General features: G+C 53.5%; 7 protein-coding genes across 7 annotated transcripts; 4 read left to right on the top strand and 3 right to left on the bottom strand.

The window, feature by feature from the left end:
* Window positions 1–374: 374 nt before the first annotated feature.
* Window positions 375–8183, bottom strand: BUD4 (Bud site selection protein bud4). Its single transcript, XM_062884275.1, is given in 6 exon segments — window positions 375–819; window positions 832–2418; window positions 2473–2845; window positions 3020–5344; window positions 5412–5558; window positions 5622–8183. The coding sequence occupies 5 exon segments, from the start codon at window positions 5646–5648 to the stop codon at window positions 1154–1156; spliced, it is 4137 nt and encodes a 1378-aa protein (XP_062739135.1). The 5' UTR covers window positions 5649–8183; the 3' UTR covers window positions 375–819; window positions 832–1153.
* QC762_0107180 (uncharacterized protein) lies at window positions 976–1695 on the top strand (the record flags this gene model as incomplete). Its single annotated transcript, XM_062884276.1, has 2 exons — window positions 976–1618; window positions 1668–1695. The coding sequence occupies exons 1-2, from the start codon at window positions 1467–1469 to the stop codon at window positions 1693–1695; spliced, it is 180 nt and encodes a 59-aa protein (XP_062739136.1). The 5' UTR covers window positions 976–1466.
* A 131-nt stretch (window positions 8184–8314) lies between the features above and the next one.
* Window positions 8315–9999, top strand: QC762_701820 (uncharacterized protein; the record flags this gene model as incomplete). Its single annotated transcript, XM_062893043.1, has 2 exons — window positions 8315–8441; window positions 8501–9999. The coding sequence occupies 2 exons, from the start codon at window positions 8315–8317 to the stop codon at window positions 9997–9999; spliced, it is 1626 nt and encodes a 541-aa protein (XP_062739134.1).
* Window positions 10000–10371: 372 nt separating this feature from the next.
* On the bottom strand, window positions 10372–11577 carry QC762_0107150 (uncharacterized protein; the record flags this gene model as incomplete). Its single annotated transcript, XM_062884274.1, has 1 exon — window positions 10372–11577. One exon carries the CDS (start codon window positions 11575–11577, stop codon window positions 10372–10374), a length of 1206 nt encoding a protein of 401 aa, XP_062739133.1.
* On the top strand, window positions 11210–12512 carry QC762_0107140 (uncharacterized protein; the record flags this gene model as incomplete). The annotated part of the gene is given in 3 exon segments (XM_062884273.1): window positions 11210–11320; window positions 11325–11431; window positions 11598–12512. Coding segments are annotated over 3 exon segments (939 nt in total). The 3' UTR covers window positions 12319–12512.
* POP3 (RNase P and RNase MRP subunit) lies at window positions 11824–12731 on the bottom strand (the record flags this gene model as incomplete). Its single annotated transcript, XM_062884272.1, has 3 exons — window positions 12550–12731; window positions 12435–12485; window positions 11824–12364 (listed from the first exon to the last, which is right to left on the bottom strand). Exons 1-3 carry the CDS (start codon window positions 12603–12605, stop codon window positions 11824–11826), a joined length of 648 nt encoding a protein of 215 aa, XP_062739131.1. The 5' UTR covers window positions 12606–12731.
* A 52-nt stretch (window positions 12732–12783) lies between these two features.
* QC762_701840 (uncharacterized protein) lies at window positions 12784–23195 on the top strand. Its single transcript, XM_062893044.1, has 6 exons — window positions 12784–13832; window positions 14385–15210; window positions 15269–18120; window positions 18177–22164; window positions 22223–22282; window positions 22356–23195. The coding sequence occupies exons 2-6, from the start codon at window positions 14481–14483 to the stop codon at window positions 22445–22447; spliced, it is 7722 nt and encodes a 2573-aa protein (XP_062739130.1). The 5' UTR covers window positions 12784–13832; window positions 14385–14480; the 3' UTR covers window positions 22448–23195.
* The last annotated feature ends 45 nt before the right edge of the window (window positions 23196–23240 follow it).

Raw genomic sequence — 23240 nt, 5'->3', positions numbered from 1 at the left:
ATATATATATAGAGAGGGCGATCAGTTACGTTGTCGAAACTACTTTATACACAAGGATCACGAAAATGCCAAAGGGTCTGGTGACACGAAATCGTCATTTCATCATCACCGTCAGTGACACAGATTCTTGTTCGTTGACGCTGCGGGACTTTGCAAGGCTTGCAAAGGGTCGAGATATCTCCGACTCTGGGTCAAGAGATACAGGCAAAAGGAAGAGTCGAATGAAGAAGCCACAACAACAGCAGGTTATCATGCTACAGAATGTCAGCGATATGAACCCTATGACACGATGAAGAACCCGAAAACCCATCATCAGACAATTCCAAGGAAATCTGCAGTAGCACTTCAAATCAATACCCTTCACAAAATCCCCAGTAACACAAAACCGCAGGTTAAACCTTTTTTTATTTTAAATTCAACAAGTAGGTAAATACTGCTTAATACAACTAGCTTCTCAAATTCAACAACAACGACAATCAATACACAAGATACAAAAGTTCTCTTCACACACACACACACACCAACGAAACCTATCCCATCCCTCTCTCTCTAAAACCCCAAACATAATCTCCAACCACCTACACCCAACTCAACTTTTTTCTTTATTCTTGCACTCAAGAACGAAAAAGGGATATACAACTCAAAAAAGCCAACGCGACAGGGCTGAAAAGCAACAAAATAGACAAGTAGACATCTTGTGTTGGGTGTGCCAATACTACTCAGTAAGGTAGCAAAAGGCAAGGGCAAGAGTGGAATAACAGAAACAAATAAAATAAAAAAACAACCAACGAAACATTGTTGTTGTTGTTGTTGTTATTGTTGTTGTTGTTGCTGTGATGACTTTTGTCGTAGTCGTCCCATATGTGTGTGTTCCAACATCCAACCACCACCTCTTACTCCCCAATATACCTTACTCGAACAAGAACTACTACCCTATGCAGATTGACTGACTCCCTTCGCCTCGCCCCCCCCCCAAATCAACTCCTTCCCTCTCTTATGCCCTGCCTGCCTGCCCATCCCAAAATTCCCTTCCCTCCCTTTGCGCTCCCAGTAATGCAAGTGATAAACAGATGTGAAAGAAAAAAAGAAAAAAGAAAGGCAGCGCCAAAACCAGAAAGAGCAAAAAGAAAATTACATCCCAGGATAGAAAACCTCAAGTCAAAGCACTCTTAGTCCTAGAATGCACCCTCCTCCCGCCACCCCCCTGGCTAGCCGACTCCTTCCGCTTCAGCTGCTCCTCCCTCTTCATCACCAACTCGCACCACTTCCCCTTCATCTTCGACCCTCCCCCTCCTCCCGCCACCACAGAGCCAGCAATATCATCCACCCCGTCCCCGGGCACCACCTCCTTCCCCACCACCTCCCCAAGCACCTTCATCCACCCCTCCTTATCCTCGGCCGTGTCTGCATAAAAGTCAATCAACTCCCCGTTGTTGAACCTGATCCTGAACCCCTCCTCCACAAACATGTACCCCTCCTCATCCTCCGCAAACGCGCTCCTCCTCCTCTTGCCCCCCTTCCCGAGCGTCTCCTTCTCCATCAGCGTCCTCCGATCATCGATCAACCTCTTGGCATTCGCCAAATTAATCGTGGCCCTGGGCTGCCTCGTAGCCTCGTGGTAAGCCGTCAACTTTGTCCCGACAAGCTTGAAATACCTCCTCCTCCAGTAGGGACAATCCCCACCCTGCTGGCTGAGATGCCCCTCCCAGCACCTCGCCAACCTCTCCTCCGCAGCCTTCATCTCCCTGATACAGCTGTTCATAGATTTCGGCATGTCCTCATCCGTCGCCCCCTTGGGCCTCGGCACAAACAACAGCTGCAGCTCCAGCTTTCCAATCTTGTACGGCGCCCGCCTCACGACAGAGCCAGGTCCCATGTTCCCCCTCTTGCTCTTAACACTAGACGCAAAACCCGCGTCCTCCATCGCCCACTCGTTGAACGCCGCCACGTCGACGAGATAGGGCCTGCCAAAACACTTGCTCTCGTGGTCCTTGAGGCAGACGTACGCCCTGGCAAAAGAGCCATCGTCCGCCGCCAGCGGGCTCAGCAAGTCCCACGCCGTAGGCTGGCGCTTCATCTGTCTCGCCTGCGCCTCCCGCTGAGCGGCAAGCCTCTCTTCCTCCTCTGCCTGCTTTTGCCGGAGCTCCATCTCCTTCCTCTTCTTGGGCGAGGCAAACACCCTGGAAAAGGCCGACGTCTTGGGTTTGCTGAGCTTAGTAGGCGACGGCAGCGCCTTGGCCACGGGCTTCTCGACCGGCTTCTCCAGCTTGACGTTCAACGTCAGCTGGAACTCCAAGTCGTTGGGGACAACCAATTCGAATTCTTGCCCGATGGGCGCGTTGCGGGCCAGTTCCAGCCAGGCCGTCGTCACGCAGTGGACTCCGTTGTCGAGCGTGAGACTGAACCAGGTTCGTTCATCTGTCTCGCGTTAGCCATCAACTCGTTCAGCCCAAGAAAGTAAAAAAAACATACTCTTAGGAATAGGCAAATCCAGATCCTTGACCCCCATCACTTTAACAAAGAGCCTTCCCCTCTCCCCATTTTCATCCCCCGGGCTCAGCTCCGCACCCACATCCTCGTCGTTCCCGCTCTGCGTCGCGACAGCAGCAGCATTACTCTCCTGCCCAGGCAGCGGGGGAACAGGCCCGGAAGCGCCCAAGTTACTCGGCTTCTTCTTGAAGCTCCTCTTCCTAGCCGGCTGGCTGTTCCACGGCTCCACCGTCCAGCTCTGCGGCCTCTGCGCTGCCTTGGTCGGGCTATTCCCCGCCGACCGAGCCCTGAAGTCCTCCGTCATCTTATCACTGGCAGTGATGACCTTTGTGTTCTGCCGCATGAGGTACCCGCGCTGTTTTCGTGGAGTATTGTTGTTAGCATCACCGTCACCAATATTCGTAGTAGTAGTTTCTGAAGGATCAAAAGAAAATTCCTCCTTGTCAGGGGAGAACGCTTCCGCCAAGCTCGGAGTGTGAACAGCAGAAAAATCAAAGGGGGGAATCAAGGAAAGTTTGTCAGACGCAACCTTTTGTGCTTCGATCACCCGGTCAAAGTCCTTGTCTAGGCTAAGGCCAAGGTCGAGATCCAGTGTCAGGCTCCGCTTCTTAAAGCTCGGGTGACGGTCCATGTAGTCGTCCTCGGCGGGGGGTGCCAGCTCATTGTCCATGTTGACAGAGAGCCTGTTCCTGTGGCGGTCGGGGATGGGGGGAACCTCCCGACTGACTTGCCTGCGCGCCTCGCGCATGGTGGCCAGGTCAGCTGGTGTGGCAGAAGGCCTGGTCTTGAGCTTGGAGCCAGAGGCGGACTTGATGGTCGCGATCTGCTCGGGAATGGCCGGTGAGGCTCTGGCTTCTTCGTCATCGCTGTCTGGCATGGGCCGGTGGATGACCGATTCCGGAGTGCCCGGATCGGACTCCTCAAACTCATCTTCTCCCCACCCGGTCCCGTCGTACTCGGGCTTGGTAAGAGATCGTCTGAGCTGCAGCTCCGGGGTAAGAGGCCTCGTCTCAGGCTGTGGCAGGGGCTCGGGTTGCGAAGCCTTCTCCGGCCCGGGAACAGCCTCCTTCTCTTCAGGCTTGGGCAACAAGGAAGCCTCCAACCCCCTAGACAAGCGGTTTTCCTTGGGCGCCTCGGGGAGCGCCTTCTCGGCTTCTTGAACCAGAGGAGTGGGCTCATCCACCGGAGTAGTTGCCCTGGGGGTAGGAACCTGATCATCCTCCTGAGTCTGTGATGACTTGGTCACATGCAGGTCCGTCCCCTCGGAGTACTGGCTTTCCTCATCAAACCGACTGTCGCTATCATAGTCGGAAGAATAGTCGTCAGTGACCTCGGACCGTTCGTACGTGTCGGGAATCGAGTACAGGTCAGACTCCTGATCAGCAGGATCGCGCTTGATGATGACGCTTCCTTGATCCGAGTCGTAATCCGACTCATCATCCAAAACAGAGACTGGCTCGTCGCCGAGAACAGAAACATTGTCCTCGGTGCTGGGAATGGGAACGTCGGGGTCGTAAACTTGGCGGCCGGGAGACATGCCAACGGCGGGTGATGAAAAGTTGTAGTCGGACTCGCGGTCCAACGCCTTGTTGCCATTAACACGTCGGAGGATGGACTCGCGAGAAATGCGCGGAGGCAGCTGGTACTCGTCGAGGCCCGAAAGCTCGCCGACAGTGTCAAGCTCCTCTTCGTCTTCCTGTGGCTGAACAACGGGGCTCTTAGACTCGTGATCGGGTGTCTGGCTACCACGGGCACCAGCACGGCGCATGCGACGCTCACGTTGCTGCTCGGCCGCAGACTTGCCATCGTCAGAAAGCATCATAAGTTTCAACCGCTCCTCCAGAGGCATCCTGCTGTTACCAAGACCCTGAGCCTCCAACTTGGAAGCGGAGGGAGGAGAAGGGAGGCTTCTTGAAGTCCCGTCCATGCCAGGGAGAGGTGGCAGCGGGCGGCTTTCCCCATTGGAGGCCGACGAATCAGTGCGCTGATGATGGGGTCTAGGAACGGGCGGCAAATCATCCGGCATTGGGCTTCTGTCAAACGGATCCTCGTGATTGCTGTGCCTCCAGTCATCGGGACCCACCACAGGCGTCTTGTCGGTATCCTCCAGTGACGCGTCAAAGCTGTCGTCTTGGTCCATGTTGTGAATCATGTAATGGTCATCGTCATCGTCCTCGTCGGTGGAATCATAGCTGCCCTCCCTCGAGTTGCTGCCGATCGAAGAAGGAGCGGGGGTGGCCATCTCGTACTCGTTGACTTGAGGAGGCGCTTGATCGAAAGTGACGCTCTTTGCATGGCGGTGCAGCGACTTTCCCTCGGGCAGACGACGCTCGTCTCCAGATATATCGGACCACGTTCCTGTCTCGTGATCAAAGCTGCTCTTGAATCGATTTGACGAGAGAGAGGATTTCAGCGGTGATCCGGACTCCTTGCTGGGCGTTGTCGGCCGGATGGGCGAGGTGGAAATCGGCATCGTTGCTGCTTTCGTCAGGGAGGGCGGGTTCAGTATAGGGATGCTGGTGGTGCTCTGGCTCTTGCCGTGGCCAAATAGTGGTCGTCCCTGAAAACCATTGACGCCGCCGCCGCCAAAGTTGTTCCCCTGAATCTTAGAGAGAGGGCGTTGGATATCGGGGATTTTGGCCGGGTCGTACTCCTCCTTCTGCTCCAGGGCCCGGAGATTGCTGTTCTTGACGCGGGAAGCCTTTTGCAATCGTTCGATGGATGAGCGGCGGGTGGGTGAGCCAGTGCGCTCGTCCGAGTTGAAGCTGCGGTTCTGCCAGAAGAGACGGGGCGATGTGACGTTCTCCAGGGGCGACGACTGGAATGGCGAAGAATCCGTCATTGTCGCTGGTTTCTACACAGAACCCACCACACATCAGCCGCAATCCTCGGCAGGGTTTCAAGCAATGTGGATGTCTTACCTGGGTCGCCTGGTTCCAGCTGGGAGAGTTTCTACGTCTCTCGTGGGGTGAGATCTCGGAAAGCGGACGAGGGATTCCGCTGGGTCGAGTCGACTGAGGAGATGGCGCGCTGCCGTTGCTCCCCTTGGAGAGGCGCAATGGCTGTACCTGAACGGGCGCATTGTTGTTAGTTTGCTGTTGCCCATATAAGCTGATCTGGCAGCGACATACAGGGTCCTCTTGCTCCATTTTGCTCATCAATGTGTGGAATTGCTATCTTTTTGCTTGCCTGTGATGTTGAGAAGAGAAGGCCGCTAAAAAGGCGGTGAGGGCATCACCGAGCAGATGGCGATGCTGTGAAGAATGCGCCGAGAAAGTGGCAGAAAAAGAAGAAAGCGGGCGTCGCAGAGTCGCAAAAAAAAAAAAGACGCGGTTTGATTGTCGCAGTCGCAGACGCAGGCGGGCGTCGTGTCTCGAACTCGAATGCGATAGATAGCTGCTGGACGGCCAAGTAACAACTGTATTACCGAGGCAAATGGGCAATGGTACAAAATCAATATATTACTGGAATGCCGGTGCTGGCGGCGAAAGAAGGTCGGCGAGAGGGATGATGACAACGGAGACAATGGAGAATAACAGGCGCGCCGTCTTGGGAATGCGGTTTGTGCGTTGTGGTGTTGTGTTTAAGGAAGTCGCTCTCGGTTGGGCTGGCGGTCCCGCGACTGGTGTCCTGATTGGTCAACCAGCAGTAAACACGAGCTGTGACCCCTCGTTCGTCCAGAAGTGGTGTTGCTGGGGTAACATCCTGATATTGCCCTTGCTCGTGAAACCCCACAGTTGCTTCAGGCCAGGCCGACCCCCTGTCTTTGCTGCCAAGAGCTGGCTCAGCCCTCCAATCAAGGAAGTGATTCCTGCGATTGCTCTTCCTTGGTTGTTGACCTTTGGACACCTGCATCTCAAACAAGCGGCACGGGAATATTTTCCCACGATGGTTGCGTCTCTTCTCACCGGGCAACAGGATGGCAGCAGTCTGATGTTGCTTTCTGTATGTTTCCCTTGCCTCGCTCACCTCGGGTAACTTGGTAATATCGGCCTAAGCACGCAATATTTATGACCACAGGCGGATACTTGCGGGCACGTCGTGGACAAAACAACCGGCGCTGCAAAATAAGTGGTCAATAGGTCTTATACGATAGCTAATAGGCCTATGATCTATTGAAAAGGGTGCAAGTTAATAGATATATATGTTTTACCGACTTACAGTACCGGTTATTTTGTCCAGGGTCACCGCTGCTCTGATAACACTTGGGACTGCAGGGAGGCTCTTTGGTGTTTTGTCTCGGGAACGCTTCGAGTCCATGATATTTAAGAAAAACCATTGGCCCCTGGACTCGAGGGATGGCGGCTCTTGATTCGATCTTCCAGCACCCCTCCAGGCCGCATGTTGATAGCCCCAGATTTGACATGTGAGGTATCAGCTCTCCCTCCCAAACATGTGAGGAGAAGGTGTTCCCGAGAGATATCCAGAGGATTGACTCACAAGCCACATCTCGTCGACTTCCTCCAAGCATGTGGTGTTGAAGATGGGTGGAAAACGAAAACCATCGGTTCACGCTCGGCTATCCTCTCTTCAGCTGCCAGCAAGCTGAATCCCACAAGGAAATCCCTCCCGTTTGTGCCGTTGAGCTCGTGGACTGTCCATATTTCTCCGAATCGGAGTTCCCCAACCCTCTCAGCCAGCACAAGTTGTTGAGGTCTTACACTCGCCTGGACCGAGAGATGCTGACAGGGACACTCTCCAGTAGATATACACCGCTCAACGCCTCCATTCCGATCATACCGGATAAGCCAAAGATGAACATTCCGTAGAGAGCCGCAATTTTGCGCAAAGAGACCGGGCGTGCCGGACCCATCATCCGTGTCGACCGCTTCCCCTTGATGGTGAGAAATATAGCGTACCTGTATGGTTCCCGGCAGAGGCTCATCTTGGCACATTCCCGAAAACCCCCACCATCGCCGCTAAAGCAGCCTTGCTGTACACTATGTACCGAAGAAGAGGGGCACTTCCAACAAAATTCAGATGGCGCCGATCCCGTCCTCTGTGGATAATATCACATAATTTTTGAAATGACACCTTCGTTTCCTACCCATTTCATGACTCTTCTCTTTTCCATACTGGAAGCCCTGTTTTGCGAGAATACCGAGACCAGCAGGAGGAGAACCTCGGGTCTTCGGTCTTCCTGCTTACTGCATACTATTCGTATCCCGCGGGGCTCGCGACGGAAAATCCCGGGAGACCATATTCTCAGCAGTGCCCCCCAATCCGATTCCGGACCATTGACGTGACGTCTTTTTGACATCAACGACTTCTTCCGCGCTTCTTCTGTTGGACCCTTTCTCTCAACGGGGTTCCCAGCAGACCCGACAATGTGGCGGCGGCGGCGGCGCACCTGTCAAGTTCGCAGAGCTCGCCCTGCTGCTGCAACGGGTAGACCCGCACTCCGCCGCGGTATCCGGATATGGGAAACAATGACTCTTTTGAAACGTGAAGAACAAAGGGGGGGGGGAAATCGACCTGTGATTCATCAGGGTCCCCCAGGAGTTAGTTAGACAATCCCGATGGAGGCCAGCCAGGAATAAAAAGTTTTTCTCTCTCGGTACTCGCGTGCTGACTGACAGCAAGCTCTTATAAGCTTGAAGATGGACCCCTACTTTTTCTTCGTTCCATGACGTCTGGTCTGTTCTTGCTAGCTTTAGCTGTCGTGTCATCTTTTTGAGTTGTTTCTTTTTCTTCGATACGCTGGTGGCAAGCAAACAAGAGTTGGTTTGATACATTCTCGACTTACCTCAACCTTCCTCGTGCTACCCACCTTATACAAACAAGCTGCTTCATATTGCGATTTCACCACACATCACCCACTCACATGCCCTCTTCCCTCACCCGGTCCCTCCCACGGGGGCTGACCGGCTCCTCACCCCGCCAACTCTTCCTCTCAACCTCTCTAGCTCCCACCTCTTTAGTCTCCTCCCGGAACTTTAGCTTCAAGAAAGGTCAGCCCTCCCCCCCCCCCTTTTCCCCCTCCCTCACAATCTCTTAACACCCCCCTCAGGCCCCCCCACCAAAGAAAAGGTAATCATCCTCGGCTCCGGCTGGGCAGGCTACTCCCTAGCCCGCACCCTCTCCCCCACCAAATACGACCGCATCATAATCTCCCCCCGCCCCTACTTCGTCTTCACCCCCCTCCTCGCCTCCACCTCGGTCGGCACCCTCGAGTTCCGCACCGTCCTCGAGCCCGTCCGCCGCCTCCCCGGCGGCAACATCAACTTCTACCAAGGCTGGGCAGACGACATTGACTTCTCCCGCAAGACCATCACCGTCGAGACCAACGCCGCCGAGGAAGCCGCCTCCAAAACTGTCGTCCCACCCCCCGGAGGGCAAATCCCGCTCCGGGACAAGGGAGAGGTTATCGAGGTCCAGTACGACAAGCTGATCATTGCGTGCGGAGCCTACAGCCAGACGTTTGGGATTGAGGGGGTAAGGGAGCATGCCCATTTCCTGAGGGATATCGGTGATGCTAGGAGGGTGAGGCTACGGGTGTTGAGCCTGTTTGAGCAGTGCTCTTACCCCAGCAGCAGCAGCCCCAACAGCAACGGGCATGTTCTTACCGATGATGACAAGAGGGCTTTGTTGCACTTTGCCGTTGTGGGGGGCGGTCCGACGGGGATCGAATGGGCGGCTGAGCTCCACGATTTTATCCGTGACGATTTGGGAAAGATGTACCCCGAGCTGATGCGCTTTGTCAAAATCACGGTTTATGATGTCGCGCCAAAGGTGCTGCCGATGTTTGACAAGGCTTTGGCGGATTATGCGATGGGGCATTTTGCCAGGCAGGGGATCGAGGTCAAGACGGAGCACCATCTGGAAAGGATCAGGCTTGCGGATGGGAAGTTGGGGAGACGGCACGGGGCGGTGCGGATCAAGATTAGGGAAGTCGAGGAGAATGGGGGGGAGGTTGGGGCGGGGATGGTGGTTTGGAGTACGGGGTTGATGGCTAATCCTCTGATTGCAAAGTTGGCTGAGAAGGAGGTGGTGGTGAGTAAGAGTAAGAATCCGATGACGGGGGAGGTGCTGGAGAGGAGGAGGTTGGTTAGGGACAAGAGGAGTGGGGGGTTGGTGGTGGATGGGTATATGAGGGCTTTGAGCGTGGATGCTGATGCTAAGCCTGAGGAAGGAAATGAGTTGGAGAAGAAGCCGTTGGATGGGGTGTACGTCATTGGAGATTGCAGTTTTATCGAGAATGACCCCCTCCCAAAGACGGCGCAGGTTGCTGCTCAGGAGGCGCAGTATCTGGCTAAGGAGCTGAACAAGGGGATTTCACCAGGTCAGGACGGGAAGGAGTTCAAGTTCAGGAATTGGGGGACGATGACGTATCTGGGTGGGTGGAAGGCCATTCACCAGAGCAAGGCCGATGAGCTCAAGGGGTGGGTGGCATGGGTCCTTTGGAGGGGAGCCTATCTCACCAAGGCGATGTCGTGGAGGAATAAGTTGCTTGTGCCGATTTACTGGGTAATCTCCTGGATCTTTGGACGGGGTATCAGCCGATTCTAATTTTTGTTGTTCTTTTGCGGCATGGAGTTGTGGGCTGGTTGGTCTGGCTTTGGCTTTCTGCATTGGGGAGGACGGCATATGCGTAGTTGTGTATAGATATCAAAGTTTTACGAGCCCTAGTATCGTGCCCTGCATTAGTCACTTTTATATTGCTCAGATAACTGGTGATGGCAACGCCTCGTTTTGGACTCCAGAGTCAACCTGAAGATATGAAAGTTTGGTAACTTGGCGTCACTCTCAGCCATTTCTATTAGCTCATCACGTCAGAGTTCCACCTGGAGTCGAGGTGGGAAATCGGTCATGTCAAATCAAAAGTCTATTTTCAGCGCTCTTTTTTTTTTTTTGTCTGCCAAATTCCAACCCTAACCCTTCCTATGCCGTGGCATCACCACCACCATCTTTCTCCTTGGGGCCTTGTAATTTCTTCTCATCGTCTTTACCGTCTCCATCATCCTTCTTCTTCTTCTTCTCCTCCTCCTCGCCTTTATCAGCCTTCTGAACCTTGACCTTCTCATCCTTTTCATCAGCATGGTCCAGTCGAATGCTCTTCAATGTCTCACTGATCCCAATCAACGTCTTCTCCACCCCAGCAGCAGCTTGTTTCGTCTCCGCAACCGCGGCATCCTGCCATTTTTTCCTCATAAACTCGATATCAAAGATCCTCCCAGACGGATCCTTGATCACGGTATCCCTTGCCCCTCTTGCGCCAGCTGAAGAAGGACCCGCACTCGATGGACCAGCTAGAGTCAGACTTGGACCACCAGAAGAAAGCTCCCTCTCCATCAAACGCCTAAAACTAGGACTGACCACCTTCTTTGGGGTCTTGTCCGTATCCATAGTGCCAACAGAGGACCTGAGCTGTGCTTCTACCGGTGGAAGGGGAGGGGGGCGTGTAGGAGTCGGGATGGAGACCCCTTCGGAATTTGCCCTGGGCTTGGGAGAGGCAGAATCCGGGAGACGGGTGCGGATGGCGGAGTCGATGTGGTCGCCGTGACTCTTGTTTCGTTTGTGTGGGGCGGGTGTTGATGCCTCCTGCTTTGGCTCTTGGCTCTGCTGCTCCTCCACCGCATCGAGCTTTTTAGTGATTGGCCGAAAGGGGAGGCTCACGGGGATGCTGATGCCGCCTGACCCGGGAGGAATAGTGGGATGGGGTGATTTGGGAGTGTTATCATCTTCGGGATGATTGTTGGGTGGTGGTAGAAAGCCGGCGATGTGGGTTGGGGCTGTTGTCTTGTGTTCGTCAATTTCTTCCTGCGTCATAAACGCCTTGAACCGGCGGACCCGGGGAAGGAGACTGGCGGTGCCCGGTGTTCCGGAGGGAGTAGGAGCGGCAGTTGACGTGGGCGTTGGTTCTGGTTGAGGGGGTAAAGGAGGAGAGCGCGATTCGTGCCCGGTTGGCCGGTTTCTATTGTTGTCGTCATCCTGGGACTCTGTAAGTGTGAGATATCTCACGCTGTTCCTCATCAGGGCCAAAAGCTCAGGGTCAGGCTTGTCAGGATCATCAGAGGTACGTCGAGCATCAGAAGCTCCAGCACTTTTGGCTTGGTTGGGGCCCTCAGTAGGTGGTCTGCCATCCATATTGATTTATTTTTCCGTAGTGGCAACAAATCCTGCGAACTGGCCGGCCAAAGTATAGGTGAAGGCTATCTCTGGAGCGCGAACCTAATGAATGACGAGAGTCCAACAAGACAGTGCCTGTGGAAGGACAACATGTTGTCTCCCAAGATGACTGTTCTCGGTTTGCTGCAAGTGACCAGTACAAGTTGGGAGGCAAAGAAAACAAGCTTGTTGCAGTTTGTTCTTGCGTCAAATATCACAGGCCGATCAAGCCTTCTTCTTGACGCCTATCTTGGTAGGCACGGCGTCAATTTTGGTGTCGAGATATTGGCCTGCTCGGGCCTCTTTGAGCCATGCAACCTCAACTGGCTTGACGTGCTCGCGCACAAAGTCCACAAGACCTTTGGCCTGCGGAGCATCTTCTCGCAGAGCTATGCTGGAAACTCGAGGGATGCCCAGGGCTGCGCTCAGGTTGTCCTCACATGCCTTGGAGATACCAACCAACCTGACAGCCTTTTCTGGCGGCTGAGACCGAGAAGCGAGCGCAACCATCTGGGGAAAATGGCAGTGAAACGCGGACGACTGACCAGACCGGGCCACGAAGACGACGCTGTACGGCTTCGCGTCCTTGCCAGACATGGTTTGGAGAGTCCTGGAGATATGAGACAGGCCCACGTCTACGTATCCAGCAAGCTCCGGAGTTGGGGGAACAGGGTCTTCATCTTGGGCACGCTTGCGTTTTCGATCTCTCATGCCTTTTGATGGCGTGACAAATAATCTTCGATGAGTCCCAAGAGGCGAAAGCAAACTGAAGGCGAGGTTAGTCAGAGACTTGAGATGAGACATCTAGAGTCATGGGTACGAGAGAAACAACGCACTGGCAGAGGAGCTCTAAAATTACATCTTGGTCTTCCTGACTTATTTGTGGCCTGTGGTGGTACCGGTCAGCATACAGGTCGGGTTGTGACAAAGAACTCATGGGCCGTTCCATACCACTCGACGACAGAAAATGGGGTGTCCAACGTGTGGACAATTCTTTTGCGTTCCATTGTTTGGTTGGCTTTGATACTGGTATCTTGCAGAAGGGGATACTGGAAAGAAAAAAAAAAAGAGGAGTCAAAGTTTCTCGGTTACGCAGTAGGTACCTCTACAGTATTTCGATGTCTTGGCGTATCCTGAATTGAGTTTACTTTTTTTTTTTGGCGGCGGCGGCGGCGGAGACAGAATGAAACTTTGGTTCCAACGAGCCGGGCCGAGCCAGCAGGTGTCAGCGAACGGCGGCGGCCCACAATTCTCAAGCTGATTTGCTTGGCAGATATCTTCCAGGTTGTCACTTGAACTCGGAAGCATCTCACAAAGGGGCTGCATGCTGGGTTTGGTACTCCCTCAACGGATTCTTGCATGTGTCAATCTCAGTCAAGCAGTCATTTGAGCCCCCGTCTGCAAGATCCGAGAAGGACTTGAATGGGGCACGGATGAGTGGCAGGGCAGCAAAGATGAAAGACAACTGTTGACAAAGAAGATCCCGAGCCTTCTCTTCCAGAATGCAACCCTACAAGATACTACGTATCTAGGTACGCGTGTGCGTGTCGGAATGATTTAATAGATAGGCAGCTGAAGATCTCGAAGACAAAAAGGTAAAAAAAGAAATAAAAATAAAATAAACGAGCACAGCATAATAACTGACCTCTTCGATACGAATGGTTGATAAAAAGCCGTAGCTAGGTGTTCTTCCAGCACCGTGGAGTTGATGACGTACGCACAAACAGCTGGAGTGCCGGGGCTGTGGATGCTTCCATTTGGCGCGGAAAGCTACCTAGCTTCTCAAGTACCAGCTGAGAGAAGAGCAGCTTGTAGCAGCCTCCCATTGCTCTCAAACCCTCAACAATAATCATACATGGAAGCTGGTTCACCTGCCTGGTATAGATCTGCATCCCAATTGAAGAACAGCTGAAAAAAGAAGGCTGCATCTTTCTCGAAGCCGTCACTAAATACAGAGGTCTGCCCCACCCTGCCCCGCCTTGTCCCCCAGGTCCGCTTAGTGTAGGTTCGCTGCCCCACATCCGATAACTTCGATTCACTCTTGCAAAAGAAAGACTGGAAGAGTACCCACGGGCCAGTCTCGCCATCCCTCATCCATCGAGCATCGGCATCGTCCAGATTGTCCAGTACAGCATCCGATCAGCTCCCGTTCATCTGGCCATAGCTCTCTCTCCCTCACACATGTACTCCGGCCATCCATCATCATCATTCGTCAGATCCTGACTGGAATCAAGGTGAGTCCCGTCTTGTCTTTGCGCTCAGTTTTCCATGCTGGCTAGGTGCTCTGCTGCTCCGTCAGTCCCAGCCCGCCTGTCTGCCTGTTCGGCGCTAGCCCTGTAGCCTAGCCAGCTCTCCACCGAGGGTCTCCCGCTCGCTTGTCGCTTCACAGTCCAGGTCCCGTTTACCACTTACATCAGACCTCCCCCAAAGCTCAACCTCCCCTCCCCCACACCTACCTTTCAGCACCACCAAAAAGTCGTCACGCTTTTCTGCAACGCGGTTAAGTTGGCCGTGAAAGCCAGACAAACAAGCCCTTTTTTGCTGAATTGTTTGAGCTTCAGACAAGGTTCTGCTTGGCTCAAGGCATATCTGCCCTGGCCTGCTCACGTTCGCTTACCGCCACCAAAGCCATCTCAGAGCTTCCGCTCTTTGGAAGCTCTGGTTTTCTTTTTCTTCCGCTGCTTAATTGCCCGTGCACCCACCACCACCAACACCACCACATATAGCACACATAGAGCAATCCGCCCGCCCCCACCTAGCAAACCACCACATGCTAACACGTCAAGCCCTGAACAGCTGCCGCCGGGTCTCCTCGAGCGCAGCTCCCTCCGTAGTGGAGCCCAAGCAGCAGCTTTACCAGGTATTTACTTTGCACAAGCCAGATGGCTGGAGCTCTGCAACCAGAAGACTCGCGAGATCGTGCCGTCTCTTCTGAGCCCTGCTCGACCCGTCCCAATCCCTTCGACGACAGCGATATCTCGTCACGGAAACGTCGCCGTACCTCTCTCAACAGTGTTTCCCGAAGCCGGTCGGTAGATACGATAATATCGTCTCCGCCCTCGCCTGCTGCCGGTGAGGTCCCGGCAGCTCTGAAGAGTGACTCGGCCATGAAGGTCGACTCTGACCCTACCATTTCCACAATACCTACCACCCCCGAGCAGAAGCCCCTCGACCTCGATGCCGAGCCTCCTTCAGCATTGACATCTAGGCACGTCACAATCAACGTGAGGACTCCTTCGCGTCTACCCGGAGCTTCTCCAGACTCCCCGTTATCACCATCCTTCAGGGCAACCACCCCTGCCTCGCCCACCAATGTCGTCAAGCTGAGCATTGAGGATTCGGAGCTTGACATGGCCCAGGAGGATGCTGCGCAGGATACCCCGGTGTCGTCGGCGTCGGGACACAGCAGTCCGCCAGTTGAGGTGATAGCGATACCACCAGATGAGGACGATGATTTTGAGGATGGCGGGTCTATCGCCATTCTGGATGGAAACGAGCAAGACCCCATCGGCGTCGATTTATACCAAGATCCCACTTTGAATTTCCCTTGTCGCGAAGACCATGATTCGTGGCTGGATGCGGTGACCAAAGCCACGAACTACTTTGCAAACCGTAAGTCTTACCAACCACAGCAGTTGGCTTCAAGTCAAGTACTAAACACCATTGCCAGACATCCAAATAGCCCAAAAGCTCCAGGAGTTCATTGAAGACTATTTGGTTTTTGCAGAGAACTCCTCGCACAAGAGATTTGTGATATCGTTCCTTCAACATCTGGATCTGTGGCTGAACTTGCCTGACATTGTCTGCGTCATGGTAGGCCGTGTTTACCCGCCGCAAAAGGAATTTCGAGCCGAAATCTTTCAGTTCTACAAGTGGTTCGCCAAGTTGACCGCCTTCTTCGTCAAGAAGGATGCTTATGACTTCGAGAAGATCGTGGCGGACGAGCAAGGAATTCGGCTCCGTGAGCCCATCACACCAGCCTATGTATCCGCCCTTGCAGCACTGGTACGGAAAAGAGGACAAGAGAATTATCAGCGCGCCGAGGACGAGTTTTACACCGAACTGCAGCAGGTCATTGGCTGCTTCCAGAGCTACAACACAACACCGGGCGGCACTCTCACCCATGTGTTGAACCTGGCCAAGGCGGAGGTAGAGCTCATCCCCCAATACCCGAAGCTTGCGGATCATGTCACCAATCTGAGCTCGCTCGCCACGGCCGTCCTGGGCCGCTGTTTCTTCGTGCACAGTCACGATAGCCCGCAGGCGGCTCAGCGTGCTAGAGCCCTCATTGCTCGCGGCTACCACTTCTTTCTTCACATGTCAACATCTCTGTCCACCTTTGTGGACAAGGGACCGAATCACTTCTCGCCCGAAAATGCTGCCACTCTCCTCGCGGCTCTCACAGAGATCTACCAGATTGCTCTTCACGTCGACGATGTTGTTCCTCACGAGATCATTGCCAATTTCCGACGAACACACCCGATGCTTGCCACCTCGCACCTGCCTGAAGCCATAGCACACCTCTGGAAGTTCAATATCTTTGTCAGGCTTATCAAATCCGGCCAAATGCAACTCCGCGTCATGGCTGCCCATCACATGTGCAACGACTTGATCGGCATGTACAAGAAATATCACGAGCAAGGAGAGACGCCAAACATGACAACGATGCGTTTTTACGGGGAGTACCTCCTTCAAACTGGCTTGGTTAAGTACCTTCTAGGGCCGACATGCCACCCAGAGATTGCAGCCGAAAGTCATAACATCATCGGCTTCCTCGTGGTATCACGCACTTACAGCAACGAGCATACGGACACCTGGTGGCACACTGTCACGACCACACAAGACACCCGGATATCAGATGCCTTGATTCTCATGTCTACTCGGTACACGCACCTGTTACCGTACGACGTGCTGCTACATCTCTGCGAGAAGCTCAACACAGTCCCTGCCGATTCCTTTACAGAACCGATGCGGCTGTTGTTGCTGGGTATTCTTCAGCAGCTCATGGAGAAGACCCGCGAGCACCGCACGATTCCAGACCCACCTCCCTACGAGCTGTGTACGCGACTAATCAAGGAATCATCCTGTTTTGGCCCACACTCGCCAGTGGCTCATCCCCTCCTGCAGGAGGCTGCTATAAAGAAGTTTCGTGAGATTTTAACACACGGACACGGCCCCACGATCGATATTCGGCGGGCCATCGTCGTGGAATGCTTGAATGATATTGCCCATCCAACCTGGTCAGCCATCGGAAGCTTATGGGTACTGCATCTTATGGCACGGAATCAGATTCAACAAAATTTCATATTGCTGGCCCAGGAGAATGACCTTCCGAGGCTCTTGGTGGAGGAGCTTGAAGCTGCTATTCCGGCAGCTCATGCCGCAGGATTCCCCGCCGTCCTCAGTGGAGCCCACAACCTGCCGCGGAGAGAGCTTCTTGGAGCCCTCATCAGGCACAAGAACGGACTCGTAACGAAGGAACTGGGACTCAAGCTGTGGCAGCTCCTGGTGGGGCCTGGAGCATCCTGTCAACAAGACAGGGATGTCGCATGGGAGCTTCTCTTGACTGCATCGGAGCAGACTCAAATTGAAAATCGGTTCACGTCAACCTGCTTCACCGATTATCTTCCGACCCTGGAGCCCGAGTTTTTTTGCCAGGGCACTCTCGACTTCGTCCGTGCCAAAGTGTTGCCTCTGGTCAATGACCCCGGGAGCATTGTGCTCGATGATGAAGAGAGTGTTGATCATGCGGGAATCGAACTTTTGTGGCACATAGTTCTGACCGCGTTACCCAACAGCACCGTCGCCAAACATGCAATCCGCACACTTGTTCGGGATGTCTACATCGAGAGCAAGTCCATCCTAACATTTTCTTATTACCGTGCCAGGAAGGTGCACCTGGGCCTTGTCCGGCGGTGTCTGCGGCAGCTGTCAGGGGCTGCCTCAAGACTCAAGTCATTTGCAGAGAGCAGCATCGCTAGTGATGATGCCGATGCCATGGATGTCGTGCCCTCGTATCAGGAGGTGCAGGAGCAAGACTTGATTTTTGTGCGTTCCCTGAGCGTTCTGCGAGAGTTTCATCGGCTTCATCAGGAAAAGCCTGCCTTCTGTGCCCCGGATTTGCAATCTCTGATTCTAGACCCGCCGCGAGACGTGGAGGGCGAGTCGGCCGAGCTCAAGTACCAGTCATTCGACGAAACCACCCAGACTCCCGTTCAGCCACTTAGCATTGGCAAGCTCAACACGACAGCGTCCCTTCTGGCTAGTATCCGCCAAGTAACAGGGTTCAACAATTACAGAATGTACTACCGCGGAGCTCCCTTTGTACCCACAGAAGACCAGATCTGCAAGTCTCTCGAAGATCTCCAGATTCACAACGGCCTCATCCTGGTCAAGAAGGATTCCGAGACAGTTGTGTCGGCAAGAGCCCGACCAGGTGCATCTGCGGTAGATGTCGAAATCCTCGGGCACTTTGAAGAGCTTTGGGGATACTTGTCTCTGGAGGAGAAGTTGGCTCGTGAGGTAAGAGCCGGTCACCCAACTCGATGGAATAACTGCTAACCAACACGACCGTGTAGATCTACGTCTTCTTGGTAAAGCTACCTGCTGACGAAGGCATACTCAAGGCCATCGACACGCCTTCGCTTTCTTATCAAGATCTGTTCCCCGTGGGCCAATCCTTCAAGTCGCTCTATGCCGTGTACGCACTTCGAGAGTACCTGTCTGACCGTCGTAAACGTCTGAACGCGGCGAAATTCGATGCAGGTTGCGAGAATACGCACGAGTCACTTCGCATGTATGCAGACTCACTGACCCGGGTCATGTCGCTGGTTGTTCCCGCAATCTCACATGATGTGGCATCCCAGTGCCCGAGCCACGAGCTGCGGACCGAGTTGGAAACGGCTCTTTTGGACATGTTTGTGTCTCTTTCAACCGAACAGGAGCTACCAGAGGAAGCATCTCAGTACCTCGACGAGGCCTTGCTATTACGACTCTTGACAAATCTGGCCGCTGCGGTCTCGGGGTGTCCGCCCGCTCATGTGAGGAGATGCTTCCAGAGCATTCTTGAGGCTTGTTGTTTGAGCGAAGCCTTTATGGCTGCGTTCTGCGCCAAACCAGAAGTTCCCCCTCTGATCGAGAGAATGCTACTTCATGAACCTTGCTCACCGGTCAGCAAGAAAACTGCCGCGCTCATCCGACAAAAGTGTGGGATGGAGGACTCATTCGAGGGTCATCCTGCCCGCACCAGAGCTACGGCTTTCAGGAAGCTGTTCTGGCCACTGGTATGCGGGCTTGTAGAACCTGCAGTCAGGAATCGGTCAATTGAGGTGCTCAACTTATGTCTGGACCTCTTCAGAGCAGTGAGGAGCGCACAGCCAGAGCTCCTCGAGGTTGGAAAGCTGTCGCGTCAGTGGTTTGACCTGTTGGCCGCATATGACACCACCGAGGATGTGACCAAGCCCCACGTCACCGATCAGGTGGCCAGTCTTCTTGTTCGGCTGGTGGACGCCCTGATCAACAGCTACACGGGCGCGCAGCGAAGGGAACTCCTCCCAGCAGAGCCGGAGATGGGGCTGGATCTGTTTTGGAAACACCTCTTCAATTCTATGGACGAGATACGAGACTATGTGTCTGGACCGCCGATTCTTACACCCCACACCCGAGCAAACCTGATGAGCATCATATTAGCAACACTTGATGCCCATCCGGGCGATCTGCAAGGGATTCTCGATGCCATGCATGATTTGGTTCTTCTTCATCCCCGTAGCGATGAAGACTTATATCACTACGAATTACCCCAGCAGTTCGAGAGGGAAAAGGCTATACGGGCACCTTGTGGTTACCAGGGCCTCCGAAATCTCTCAAACACCTGCTATTTCAATTCGTTGTTTACACAGCTGTTCATGAACCACGAATTTCGAAGGTTTATGCTGGGCGCTAAAGTTAGGGATCCTCGCTACGCACAGGCTCTTCTTGTCCAGACGCAGAAAGTCTTTGCGCAAATGCAGGACAGCATCGCGCGCTCCTGCAACCCCGAGGAGTGCGTGGCCAGCATCAAGACATATGAGGATAGTCAGATTGATGTTGGCGTTCAAATGGATGTGGACGAGTTCTACAACCTGTTGTTTGATCGCTGGGAAGGACAGTTCTCTACACCAGAGGACAAGACCCGGTTCCGCTCGTTTTACGGTGGCCAACTTGTGCAGCAAGTCCGGTCTACAGAGTGTCCCCACATCTCTGAACGACTGGAACCCTTTTCGGCAATCCAATGCGACGTCAAAGGCAACAACTCTTTGGCTAAGAGCCTGGAGGCCTATGTCAAGGGTGAGGTCATGGAAGGAGACAACAAGTACAAGTGCTCAACCTGTGACCGTCATGTCAACGCCGTAAAGAGGGCCTGCCTAAAAGACATACCAGACAGCCTCATCTTCCACTTGAAACGCTTTGACTTCAACCTGCGCTCCATGCAACGAAACAAGATCAATCAGCACTTTGAGTTTCCGGACAAGATCGATATGAGACCCTACACGATTGATCACCTCAGCAACCCCTCGGCCGAGGGCGAGGGACTCGAGGACGTCTTCGAGCTCGTGGGTGTCTTGGTTCATTCTGGAACAGCAGAATCGGGCCACTACTACTCGTATACCCGCGAGCGCCCAAGCAGCAGCGAGCAGCCGACTTGGATCGAATTCAACGACGATGTAGTAACGGCCTGGAACCCAGCGAACTTGGAACATGCCTGTTTCGGGGGTCCGGATTACTCAGTACAGTATCAGTCCAACGGCGTTCAGTACGACAAACAATACAGCGCTTACATGCTGTTCTATGAGCGAGCATCATCTCTGGCAGCAAGTCAGCAAAAGTACCTTCAGCAAGCCAAGCTTTCGGTGCCACTTCGCGTGCCGGTGCCAGACCGCTTGGAGGGGTCCATCCATGAGCAAAACACGTTATTGCTCCGGAGGCATTGCTTGTTTGACCCATACCAAATCCAGTTTGTGATCTCGGCCCTGATACGCCTCAGGACGATCCAGCCGCTGTGTAGCGATGGCCATAGCCTGGAGACCACGGCTCTGTGGATGGCGATTGGGCACTTGGATCAGGTTGCGTCCCGCGTCAAGGACACTCCTCACTTCTCTGAACTTGCTGCCCGCATTCAAAACCTGGTTCAGAGCTGTGGGGGCTGTTCTCACCTTCTCATCAAGTACTTTGACGAGACTCCGGAGACTTTTAGGGTGATGCTCCAGAGAAATGTCGATCCTGATGTTCGCCAAGGCGTTGGCAACCTAGTGCTCCGAACCATTCAGACTGTCAAGGAGCAAATCCCTTCGTTCTATTATGGGCCAGGAACAGAGGTTGGCGAAGATGACGCATCCGACGAGGGCGGATCTACGGACATTGAGACAATCCTGACGTTGATCAACCAGCTCTGGCTTCACTTCCACACCAACCTTCGATCATGGCCTGAAGTGTTCGGTTTCATGCTGGCTTTCGTGCAGCTAGGTCCTAAAGAACTCGCGGGCTTCGTTGGACACGGCCACCTCGAGTCACTACTGTGGATTATAGCAGCCGATCCTGGCCTCGGCGACTTGCCACCACAGATTTACAGGATGGCCGGGGCAGTCTCTCGGAGACAACAGACTCGAGCGCCGTCCTACGAAGCCATCCTCGCTCTGCTGGACTACGTGCTCGCACGAGTGCCGATAACGGAGCCCCACGATAGGACCCGTTATGCTCGTCAACAAGCTGACTGGGGCTCGATGCTCACCATGACCAACGCCGAAGCCAAAGTCCTGTGGATGGAGTGGCCCAAGTACGGGTGCAATATCTTTGTGGATCGACTTATCCTGATTGGACAGAACGAAAAGGCCACCCACTCGATTCTCACAAATTTGATGAAGCAGAGTGTGCAGATGGAGGAAGCAATTTATAGGACGTTGCGTCAGGGGATCAGTGGCAGCACTTCGCATGGCACACTATCCGCACCCTATCTCAAGGTGGCTGGTCAGATCTTTCTTCGTTACGCCAGCGGATTTGGGATGGTCAACGACTTGATCCGCCATGTGACCCAGGAATGTAAAAACCTGCAGACTGCAGAGGGCAAGGCGTTTTTGGATTTCCAGCGGATAGCATTTGATGGTCCGAGAGAGTGTTCGGGAGAAAACGAGGAAGATATCCATCTGATCGGTCTTGAGAACTTGGTGGAATGGGCCCCCAGCTTGCTTGGGTATTATGAACCGGCTGTCGGGGCAGAAGTCGAGCAGTTCTTGCAAGAGAGGCTTTTCACTCACCGCACCTATACTGTGCAAGCCGAGAACATCATATCCGAGGAGGATTCGGACGAAGATGAGGGCATGGGTATGGCTGAAAGGATGAACCAGACTGCCAGGGCACTTGGTCTACAGTGTCTCTACTACCTACGCGACAACTATGTTATCCGAAATGCCGATGTCTCCCAGCATGTTGTCGCAAGCTTACAGCGAGTGATCACCAAGTGCAGGAAGTACTTCGACCTCGAAAACCCGGCTGAAGACAAGCAGGGCCAAGAGTTCACCGAGCTTAGCACGGGTGAGCACCGAGATGCCTGAGACCTGTTTAATTTATCTGACGCTAACAGCCAGCGCAGTGATCTTGGAGTCGGTGACGAGACTTACAGTCGTCGAGGAGCTTGAGGAAGACGGCTCGGGTATGTACTACAGTGACTCATCCAGCATCGCCTCCAGCAACACGGCTGGCTGATGACCAAGCCTTATTTGCAGACTGGGAGAACTCATCGATCTGCTCTGGGCAGCTCGACAGCTTTGGCGTCTTTGCAGCAAACGCCGCACTGCAGGATGTGGACTTGCAGTGAAGATGGATGAATTCGCACGCTGACCCACGCCGGGTTGAAACTCGACCATCGAACTGAGGCCCCCCCCTTTTTTCTCTGATGAATTGATTTACCTTTTTATTGTAATTATTACTTTTTTTTCTCCCTTGCGGCTTCTTTTGATGAAGAGTCGTCGTCAGCGAAAAGACGCCATTTTTTCTTCTCGTAGGAGAGGCCAAACGAAAGGACATGATCAATAAGATCTCTCAACTTGAATTCAGCGCTCCTTGCGAGAATTTTGTTTTTGTTTGGTGAAAGCGATGGCGTTTTTTAAGGGAGAAGAGCTCACGCCTTGCACATGATGGGGGGAGAAAGGGGGGAAGAGGGTTTTGTTACTTAAATCTAGCATCTCATCTAGGGGGTGAGCATTGGGAATGAACTCGGTTCTCTTTTTCTTATGGTCTGTCTTTGGGTTTTGGGTTCTGGGTTGGTGGGGGCGTTGGGTCTGTCAATGTATTCTCTTTTCTCTCCTAGAACTTTTGGTTTGAAAGGCTCAACGAGGTTTTGTTTTAGGTATTCAAACAATGGGTTTATTATTTCATGGTTGGTGGTGACTGAGGGGCATTTTGGGGGGCGGCGGGAAGAAACACCCACCCACCCAGACCAGGAAAGAGCAAAGAATCACACAGGGGTTGGTTGGGGTTTAAGAGGGGGTTTTTTCTAGGTTTGGGTTTTTCCTGATACTCGGGGTCAGAATACCTAACTTCCATAGATTAAGAGATTGAGGAGGTTTTGTGAGAGATATCTTGAGCTGCACCACTTACTACCCTGTTGT

The sequence above is a fragment of the Podospora pseudocomata genome, chromosome 7, assembly GCF_035222375.1.
Source record: "Podospora pseudocomata strain CBS 415.72m chromosome 7, whole genome shotgun sequence".
Classification (NCBI taxonomy): domain Eukaryota; kingdom Fungi; phylum Ascomycota; class Sordariomycetes; order Sordariales; family Podosporaceae; genus Podospora; species Podospora pseudocomata.
Note: the sequence above shows the minus strand (reverse complement) of the source record. Positions and strands in the feature narration are given on the sequence as shown.

Bases quoted from the DNA above. Each gene is read 5' to 3' on its own strand.
- BUD4 (XM_062884275.1), bottom strand. From the start codon at position 5,648: ATGAGCAAAATGGAGCAAGAGGACCCT. The intron at 5,345-5,411 runs GTAAGACATCCA...GGTTCTGTGTAG, and splicing joins GCTGGAACCAGGCGACCCAG to AAACCAGCGACAATGACGGA. The intron at 2,419-2,472 runs GTATGTTTTTTT...AACGCGAGACAG, and splicing joins GGATTTGCCTATTCCTAAGA to ATGAACGAACCTGGTTCAGT.
- QC762_701840 (XM_062893044.1), top strand. From the start codon at position 14,481: ATGGCTGGAGCTCTGCAACCAGAAGACTCGCGAGATCGTGCCGTCTCT. The intron at 15,211-15,268 runs GTAAGTCTTACC...CACCATTGCCAG, and splicing joins CACGAACTACTTTGCAAACC to ACATCCAAATAGCCCAAAAG. The intron at 18,121-18,176 runs GTAAGAGCCGGT...ACGACCGTGTAG, and splicing joins AGGAGAAGTTGGCTCGTGAG to ATCTACGTCTTCTTGGTAAA.